Below are 9,622 nucleotides of genomic sequence, written 5' to 3' on the forward strand. Positions count from 1 at the left end.
AATACCGTAAAAGTGTATTTTATCTTCTTTAATATGTATAATGTAAAAATGTAATGATCAGGATCAATCTCAAAGTCTCTTCAACTGTTTTCATCCACTTCAATCAGAAACAAAACACATACGCCACTTTTACACACATCACTAGTTTTACAAATTAATTTACCCACATTTCAATCATAGTTCTGTGTGCTCATCACGATCATGCGCTGTAACAACATTAAACAAATGATTATAAAAAATCCAGTTTTTAAGACAAAATATCATACTTTTCTGTGTGGTAATGGTTTCAACGTCTTCCTCAAGATGTTCCAATGCTGGATCATGATCCAGCTCGCCCTTATCAATCTTCTGTTGCAGGTTACGAATCTCATCGTCGTAGCCCTTCCATTCAGGAAGAATTCGCATGGCGGCTGTGAGTTTTGCCTCCTTCGTCATTGGGTTGTTACACAAATCGATCGTCTTTGCCGATGACTTCGACGCATCGTCGCACCATGTCTCGCACCAAAGCCATTCTTGTGGCAAAGATTTAATCGCCACCTGGTGGATCATATTGTTGGGTAGATCCTGATCAAGGTTAGAAAGACTGTTCGGATCTTGGCTGAGCGCCTGGTATTGTCCACGCAAGCGGTCACCGGCCGCAATGCGTCGGAAACGTTTCAAATCGACAACATAGAGTGCAGAAATATGATAACGCCGGCCCTGTAAATGATTGCGCCAGTAACCCTGTTTCCAGAACCGGAAGCCGTCCATTTCTTTACGCGATTCACAAAATGGTGTGTAGCCATATGGCGCGCCACCTAAATCGAGTTGTTGAAGTTCTTTCAAATCAGCGCGGACAACCTAACAAGAATTACAAAATACAAATGTTATAAATGTACCAACATCAATTACACAAATTTTACCTGATCAGCATCAACGAAAATAATCTTTTTGACATCCAGAGGGAACAACACGTCCAAGAACAAAATTTTATACCCCCAGATAATTCTCTGTTTCTCAGTTTGTTGATGCAACCAGCGCGGCCATTTGTATTGTACTAATTCGTATTCAAAACCGTATTCCTTGGCCATGTACGGCAAGAAGTCCTTGATTTGTGGAGATAAGTAATTCTTTAGGAACCAAAACTTGACGGGTGTCTTTGTTTGCTTCAACACAGACATCATCATGATACGCAAGAAGCGCTCGTAAAGATGACCAGAAGCCAACGAGAAAATGTTCAGCTTCTCTTCTTCGCCATCATCGCCACTGCTAAACGAACTATAATTATGAAATTAAAACAGGTGTTATGATGAATGGCGATGATTTTACCTGACGAAACTGGATGGGCATGCATAAATGAAGTCGAACATTTAGAAAACAATTCATGCAGTAAAACAAAACATAAATATGCAACACAGCTAATTTTAAGATTAAAAACTAACCTGGTGATTGAATTCCAGATTCCGTTGTTCTCATTATCTTCGCTAAGTAAATCCATGCCAAGTTTGTCGGGCTTCTTGCTAACTTTAAGTTTGACGATGTTAGAACGCAGAGAACTGATGACAACTTTGATATCGGTTGACTTTAGAGGCGTATCGCTGCCTTCATGACTAGATAAATGTTAAAAATTAAATCTGATTTAAATCTACTATTTTGTATAATTACCTTGTAATATCATAAATTTCTGAACTTCTTCCTTGTCTTAGTCTTACAATCCACGCGCCTGGGTTGGCTTTAAGTTGGAAATATCCCAAATTTGCCATTACAATAGTATCAACAATAACAGGTTGCCTTTCAGTGCCCAAAGTAATTTGAAGACCTCTTGGTGGACTTAAAGTAGTCGATTCAAAGCAATGACCTTCCAAAAGTAAGTATTCCAACTCATATTCACTAAAATTAATTGAATTTTAGGCTTGGAAAACATTTAAACTTATTTGTTTTACCTGTGTACATTATTTTCAACATTCTCCAAACGAATATTATCCAAATCATACACAGACCTCACTGCTTCCACTAACCAATTGTCAGGTACGTGCATATTTTGCGTTAAGAGTGGTGATTGTGGCATGTTATTAAATTTGGCGATAGAGCCAGGTACTTGTTTGCCATCTTCATTGAATTGTATCTCCGAATCGAGCACGAAACGATAGAAACTAAATACAGAAATGCAATTTAAATATTCCTATTCTGTTAATAATATAAATTATTACCTCTTCAGTGGCATGTCACTATTCTTCTCCACACTGTTCAAAAACAGTTTAATATTACAATTTAGTACTTCTTGCAACACTTGCAAAATGGGACCCAGTTTTTGTGCTCCTCTAGATACCGGATCAACAATTGCAACGATATCAAACGCAACCTTCTCTGGTTGATTGGGTGGCAATTTAATCACGGAGTACTGATCAGTTTCCGAAGCGATATCAAATCTACTCTTTGATTGTGGTCGAGCAACTAACAAGCTGACGATTTTCATGATTGCGTTACTTGAGATGTCACCCTCTTCATCGGCAGTTTTATCTAAGATTTCTTTAAGTTTCTGGCCGTAGGTAGCAGTGCTAAAGCGTTCCAATAACGAAAAGTCCTCGACGGTAAACTTTTCATTTTCGTTGAGTGGACCCAGGACGCGGCCATTTGCAATAATGCCGCGTGCGCTCGCTGCAAACGTGAGCACACGCTGACAATAAACGCGAAGCATTTTCAAGGAGAGTTCTTGCGATGATTCTTTTGTTAAAATTTCTTTCTATATGACAAAGACATATACAAATGAAATAAAATTAAAAACCTGAAAATGTTGTGTACTTACAGGTAATAATGACTTATCACCATCAGATTTTAAGAATTCAATGATTGTATTTGTTGTTTTATCATTGTAGAACTCCATTGCGGCCAAAACCAACTTGTTGATAGCATTATCCTGTGTGCCATCAACATTGGGAAGGAAAGCAACTCGTGTATCACCAGCAGATTTCTAAATAAATCAAAACAATCAACAATACAATCTATAAAGCATTTTGATCATTTTTACTAACCATGTATTCTAATGCGTCGATAAGTAATGCCCGTGATTTCGGACAATACAAATCTCCCACAACCCAATAAGTCATCCCGTAATATTTTTCGCTTTTCTTCGGTGACATAAAATACTTCAAATTCTCCAGTGCAGTCGCAGTCATATCCCGAGGTGTTAATTTCAGTAAATCTTGAATCGCCATACTCGTCGTCGCCGTCCCTGTCATATCCAAATACACAACGTTCTCCTTACTCAAAATTCTCTCATTCAATCGCGGCATAACATTAGGTTGATTCATGATGTAATCAACAACATCATCCCCATCCTGCAACTTTCCTTTGTAAACAGCCTTTTGGAACGAAGGAGTCTGAGTCATAACTTCGCTAAGAACTGCTTCTTCAAACTCATCAACATTTAACTGATGCGCTGGCAATGGAATGCCGTTCATCAACGCTTGAGGTAAGGAATTAAGACCAGTGCGTTGAATAAAGTCTTCACTTAGTTTCCGGCCAAAATCGAAATCGGAGTCTTCACCGAGAATATAATTCGGATCATCGCTATATTTCTTCACGAGTTGCTCTTTAATATGATCGACGGTGACGTCCCCACCTTTCGCGGTGCCAAGAACAGTCGTGATAAAGTTCAACGCGGCCGCTGGGTCTTTTTTCTGTGAAACATAATTAAACGCACAGACCATCGCTACACCAGCGTCTTCCAAGCCAGTTAAACTTGAAGATGAGCTCGCGGATAATACAAGACCTACACGAAGTGGCGCAGTGTGAATAACAAAAGACTCGACAAGTTTTAACAACGTTCTTGTTTCTTTGTTCAGTGGATCAATAATGATAACAAGATTGAATAAGTTTTTACGAACTTGGCGCAACATTCCAGGGAATGTAGGTCTCAACAAATCCATTAAACTTGTACCCCAACGACTATACTTTGAATCTTTCTCAATGTCGTTAATCCAATTGATTGCGGAATCTCTGATATCCATAGCAAACTCTTGTCCGTTATTTGAATCGCTGAAGTCTACTGATAATAATGAAGATAGTCGAGCGTTACCAAGGCCAATATTATGCAAGCCTTCCATTGTTCGTAGTTCTTGTCTTACAACGTCCAAAATACCGAAAATATCCACCACATCAACATCATAATACAATCCGTTGATAAACAACGCCGTATCTGAAGGTTGCAGATTCAAAGTAGCTCCGAATATCTCCTGATTACGACGCATTTCCTTCTTTAACTCACTGCTGACAACTGTTTTAACTAAAGCTTTCGCTTGCATGGGGAAATTTTGCGCAAGATTAGTAAAGACTTTAAGAGCTTCATCTCGAGGAGCGTTCATGATGCGCTCGGCTGCTTGCAGGCTCAATTCTTGAAACTGCCATACTTTTAGAGGCGCCATTTCATTGGAGGATTCCTCTAGATGTTGTTTAAATTTATCTAGCTGCTGCTTGTGGTCGGGAAAGATTGATTTCAATTTAGCAAAGTCAAAACCTTCAAGTTCAATATCGTCATCTTCTTGCGATGCGTCCTCAGAACTGCGATCATCTTTTATTTCCGAATCATCTTGAACTTTGTACTCGGTAGATTTCATCTGTAATTCTACCCCGTAACCGGAAAGACGTAATTTGTGATCGCGCTCAGATTTAATAAAGTGACGCACTATGTAGTCGATGGAACCCTGCTGCGCTTCGGATTTTAAAATGTTATGGAACGTTTGGAATGCAGGCGTTCCCAACTCGCCGTAGAGCACCACAGCGATCGTGCGATTTTCTGAGCCGGGGTAATGAGTATCAACGCGAAATACTTCGTTGCGAACATAATTTTCTTCTTTTATCTAAAGTTGCGCACAAAAACACCGTTTTATATATTTGGCAATAAATAAATTATTTAATAATCTTACATTTTGTATGGCTTTATGTAAGCTCTGAGCATCACAGATATAATCACCCCCAATATCAGCAAGTGCAGCACAGTCTGGCAATTCATGTTCTCTTGCAATTTGAGCAAACATTTCCACCTTAGGTGAATACACATGCAGTGACAATCCCAACTTGAGTAAAGACACCTGCAGTGGGGTAATCAACTTGGCAGCATGTTGCAGTATTATATCATATCGTTTTTTATCATTTCCTAATGACAATATTTAAAAAAATATTAATTTAAAGTTTTAGTAGCAATTTTGTTAACAATTCCTACCAATCTCATTAAGTGGAGGCTTTAGACCTCCTATTGAATCAACAAACTGCCAATAATAGTCAACATTCTCATCCTTTAAATACTCAGCAACTTCTAGAACCAATGGTGTTGCATCCCACTGAGCATCCAGGAGAGTTGTAACAAATTTGGACTTTTTTGTCTTTGCATCTCCATTGGAAACAGTGTAAACGAGCGTGACTAACACGAACAAGTAGCTAAACACGCGACTATGAAACATCTAAAAGAAAATTTAATTAGTTTACGTAATAATGCAATTTATATTCCATCGTTTTAATACTTTAATAGAAATAATAGATTACATTTTTGTGGAAGTTGGAACTAACCTTAAAGTTTCGTGGCAACTTGCCGAATATAAATTACACTACATACACTACGATGGTAACTCTGCATATGCGGAACGCGCACAAAATTACACTCACGTCTAATGCACACAACTTACATTATTTTACTTTATAAGATTAAAATATCAGCTGACATTATCACAGCGATCACAAGTCGACTAAACGAAAACAGTAGAAAAGCGCTGCTGCATACACGCAGCACACACACCTGTAAACAGTTTTCGACCAATGATAATGAGACAACTGTTTTTCACATTTCACATGTGATAATCGTATAAATTCTTAAAATAATCAATTGATAATAGCATATGGGCTAACTTAAGACTAAAAACAATTATAATTACATGTTGTCATCAAAGTTTTGAATAAAAATATCGGTATTAAGATTTTGTATTGCTAAATGCATTGGGTGTATTGTGGGTTGCCTACTATAAAAGCTCTTTAAAGCTTGCAATACAGCAGGACCAAAAATATTTAAGAAAACTACTAAAATTAATAACAAAACTAATTATTACTATTACTTATCAATCCATATATAATGAATAACTGATTTATATAAAAACTGAAATGATTTTAAACATATAGTGAATTGATCTGATTGAACTGATGCATAATTTCAAAGCTAAATCTAAACCAGAATATATTTTGAAAAAAATCAAAGGTCAATATTGCCACTGTCCACATAAACGTATTCAGCTGTTACTACACGGCAAACATAAATTAGATAAGTTGAATACGTCAACTCTACTCAACTTGTGAACAAGTTTCGCGTGTTTCCTACCACCGCTGATTATGAGCATGTAAATTGATGTGAATGTAACTGAGCATGCTGCGCACGCATCAACTTTGATTAAGTTTTAGGGACCAATTACCAATAAGTATAGAAGCGCAAAAGAAATAAAAATGGGTGTCTGGGTGGTGCCACAGGTTTTGCGCGCGTAAGTACCGAAATATCTCATTCACAAACTGCATTTTCCGCGCTAAACTCTCATTGTTTCTAGCGAGAGCGCAAACTTACTTAAGTAAAGTAACCTCTAAAAGTTACGACAGTACCATACTTAACATAACATAACTTGAGCCTTGAAAAGTTTTTTTCACGTAACAATCAGACCCGACATATTTTCGATAAATAATATTTCAATTTAATTTATAAATATTTAGAAAATTAATAAAACGTTAAATATAATATTTGAATAAATTTTCAGAAATTTAACAAAATTATCCATTGTTGCAAACGGCGCAAGATGGAAAAGCACGAGCTCCCGAAGAATCGACAAAGTTTTGATTGCAAATCGAGGCGAAATTGCTTGTCGTGTTATGCGAACAGCAAAACGTCTTGGTGTTCGTACTGTTGCGGTTTACAGTGAAGTTGATGAGAATTCCTTACATGTTTCACTGGTAATTGAAAAAGAAATAACAATAAATTTAATTTTCACCATCTAATCTCAAATTTTCTTTGGCGTGACGGCCATTTTGTTTAATTTATAGGCCGATGAAGCATACAACATTGGTCCCGCTGCCGCAAGTCAAAGTTACCTTCGTGGGGACGTAATTCTAGGCATTGCAAAAGCAACAAACTCACAAGCCGTTCATCCTGGTTATGGTTTTCTATCGGAAAACGTAGAATTCGCCGAAGAATGTCAGAAACAAGGCGTAATCTTTATTGGGCCCCCAGCGTCAGCCATCAGAGACATGGGAATCAAAAGGTATTAAGATTTTGCGTCCCTTCAGAATTTTGAAATATTTTTTTATCAGCACATCAAAAGCGATAATGTCCGCTGCTGGTGTGCCGATCATCGAGGGCTATCACGGTGAAGATCAAAGCGAAGCAAAACTCCGTGAAGAAGCTAAACGTATCGGATATCCTATTATGATCAAAGCAGTGCGTGGCGGAGGTGGTAAAGGCATGCGAATCGCAATGACTGAAGCAGATTTTGGTGAAGCCTTAGATTCGGCAAAGAGAGAAGCACAGAAATCATTCGGAGATCAAGTCGTACTATTAGAAAAGTTCGTAGCAGAACCCAGACACGTCGAAGTGCAAGTTTTCGCAGACATGCATGGAAATGCAGTGCATCTCTTTGAAAGAGATTGTTCTGTACAGAGGAGACATCAAAAGATCATTGAGGAAGCACCAGCAGTAAGCTAATCACAAACAACTTTTAAAATTAAAAGTTTCGTAAAAATATGCAAAATTTCATTCTAGCCTGGTTTAACAACTGAATTACGAGCAGAATTAGGCGCAGCTGCTGTCAGGGCAGCTAAAGCCGTGGGATATGTCGGCGCTGGAACAGTAGAATTCATTTTGGATCGCCATAGCCACAGTTTTCATTTTATGGAAATGAATACTCGCCTACAAGTAGAGCATCCTATCACCGAAATGATTACCAATAAAGATCTAGTCGAATGGCAGCTAAAAATTGCTTCTGGAGAAAAACTTCCTGTCACCCAAGAGGAAATCCTAATGAATGGGCATGCATTTGAAGCACGTATTTACGCAGAAGATCCAAGAGGTGGATTCTTACCGGGAGCAGGACCTCTATTGCATTTATCTACGCCTGATGGCGCTGAGGATTGTAGAATTGAAACGGGAGTAAGACAAGGGGATGAAGTATCTGTTCACTATGATCCAATGATTGCTAAACTTGTCGTGTGGGGAGAGGATAGGACTGAAGCTTTAACCAAACTTCAGAGTCGATTATGTGAATATAATGTAAGTGATCACAATCAATATGGATAATAATGATAATAACAAATTTTGATTTCAGATTGCTGGATTGGAAACAAATGTAAACTTTTTGTTAGATCTAGCAAGACATCCTGAATTTGTGGCTGCCAATGTACACACCAACTTTATTCGTGATTATAATGACTCGTTGTTTAGGAAAGAAGAAGTCAGTAACAAAATGGCGATTCAAGCTGCATTAGCAATGGTGTTATTAGACGAGGTGGAAGTTTTGAATGACGCTATTAGTCAAAATAATCATTATAATCCATTTGTGGTCGAAAGTGGATTCAGACCTAATTACAACTTGATTAAAGACATTAAACTAAGACACAAAGATGAAGGTAATATAACCTAACTTTACAGCTTTCCAAATAAAATATTTGTAATAATTTAATATTTCTACTGGTTTAGAATTCATAGTAAAAGTCAAATTTTGTGATAATAACTCATATCAAATCTCGCTTGACAGTGGTGCCAATTGGATTGCGGCTAGCGGTGAAATTAAACAAGCTAATAATGACAACAATAAAATTACGCTGAGGAGTAACATCGATGGTGACGTAAGCAGTGCAAATGTGTTCAGAAATGGGGAAATACTTGCCATATTTGATAATGTAAGTGTAAAATTATCCTAACTAACACGAAATTAAATTTTGTTAAAATTCCAGGATGGAAAATCACAATTTGACCTTGAAGTATTCAACTTCGAGGAAGACGGTACTACCGTGAGCGGAAATCGTGCTGTTGCACCAATGCCTGGCGTCTTGGACAAAATCCTTGTCAAACAAGGAGATACAGTACAACAAGGCGATTCTCTGTTCGTAATTATCGCCATGAAAATGGAGCATGTAGTCAAAGCGACAAAGAGCGGTAAAGTCGATGGAATCTTATATAATGTTGGTGATAATGTTCCAAAAGACGCTACAGTTGTAAAGTTTGAGGAAGAACCCACTCAAGAATAATTCCATCGCCAAAATTGATACTTGCTTACAAAAAGTCAGGATTCTGGTATAATTTGTTGAATATATTGTTGAAATTTACAACTATGTCTTGCCATAATATATATTGATACTTTTAAAATGATTTTTAATTTAATCACCGTAACCTGTTGCTATGGGAATATATTATGTTATAATCAAGTGCTTGATAAAGTAAACTACTTCCCTGTAATTATAATTTCACGTGATTCAGACCAATTTAATTTTATCGTTGAACTCAAATCACCTCAGTATCTATTGCGGAATACCGAAAATTCCATCAACGTAATGATTTCAAGTGGATACCTATTATGTAGTACCCACATTATTTTTAAATATTTTATTCTTATTTCCATTA

At 37.3% G+C, this 9,622-nt stretch overlaps 2 protein-coding genes across 5 annotated transcripts; one reads left to right on the top strand and one right to left on the bottom strand.

The window, feature by feature from the left end:
- Window positions 1-13: 13 nt before the first annotated feature.
- Window positions 14-5,768, bottom strand: Uggt (UDP-glucose-glycoprotein glucosyltransferase). Of its 3 annotated transcripts, none has more exons than XM_065308282.1 (12): window positions 5,545-5,768; window positions 5,201-5,438; window positions 4,905-5,134; window positions 3,012-4,838; window positions 2,786-2,950; window positions 2,190-2,722; window positions 1,923-2,132; window positions 1,645-1,869; window positions 1,422-1,589; window positions 903-1,245; window positions 267-840; window positions 14-206 (listed from the first exon to the last, which is right to left on the bottom strand). In XM_065308282.1, exons 2-12 carry the CDS (start codon window positions 5,436-5,438, stop codon window positions 175-177), a joined length of 4,545 nt encoding a protein of 1,514 aa, XP_065164354.1. In that variant the 5' UTR covers window positions 5,545-5,768; the 3' UTR covers window positions 14-174. The 3 variants fall into 3 exon arrangements, with proteins under 3 accessions (XP_065164354.1, XP_065164353.1, XP_065164352.1); XM_065308281.1 differs by having other exon boundaries at window positions 903-1,248; XM_065308280.1 differs by having other exon boundaries at window positions 903-1,257; window positions 5,545-5,767.
- Window positions 5,769-6,306: 538 nt separating this feature from the next.
- On the top strand, window positions 6,307-9,367 carry Mccc1 (Methylcrotonoyl-CoA carboxylase 1). Of its 2 annotated transcripts, XM_065308284.1 has the most exons (9): window positions 6,307-6,362; window positions 6,418-6,500; window positions 6,768-6,960; window positions 7,051-7,268; window positions 7,318-7,699; window positions 7,766-8,272; window positions 8,328-8,628; window positions 8,699-8,901; window positions 8,956-9,367. In XM_065308284.1, the coding sequence occupies exons 2-9, from the start codon at window positions 6,466-6,468 to the stop codon at window positions 9,247-9,249; spliced, it is 2,133 nt and encodes a 710-aa protein (XP_065164356.1). In that variant the 5' UTR covers window positions 6,307-6,362; window positions 6,418-6,465; the 3' UTR covers window positions 9,250-9,367. The 2 variants fall into 2 exon arrangements, with proteins under 2 accessions (XP_065164356.1, XP_065164355.1); XM_065308283.1 differs by having other exon boundaries at window positions 6,362-6,500.
- Window positions 9,368-9,622: the final 255 nt, after the last annotated feature.

Source organism: Atheta coriaria, unplaced genomic scaffold (assembly GCF_025399875.1).
Source record: "Atheta coriaria isolate IRGN ID8LTWV9N9 unplaced genomic scaffold, Caltech_Dcor_3.1 hic_scaffold_7_pilon, whole genome shotgun sequence".
Classification (NCBI taxonomy): Eukaryota; Metazoa; Arthropoda; class Insecta; order Coleoptera; family Staphylinidae; genus Dalotia; species Dalotia coriaria.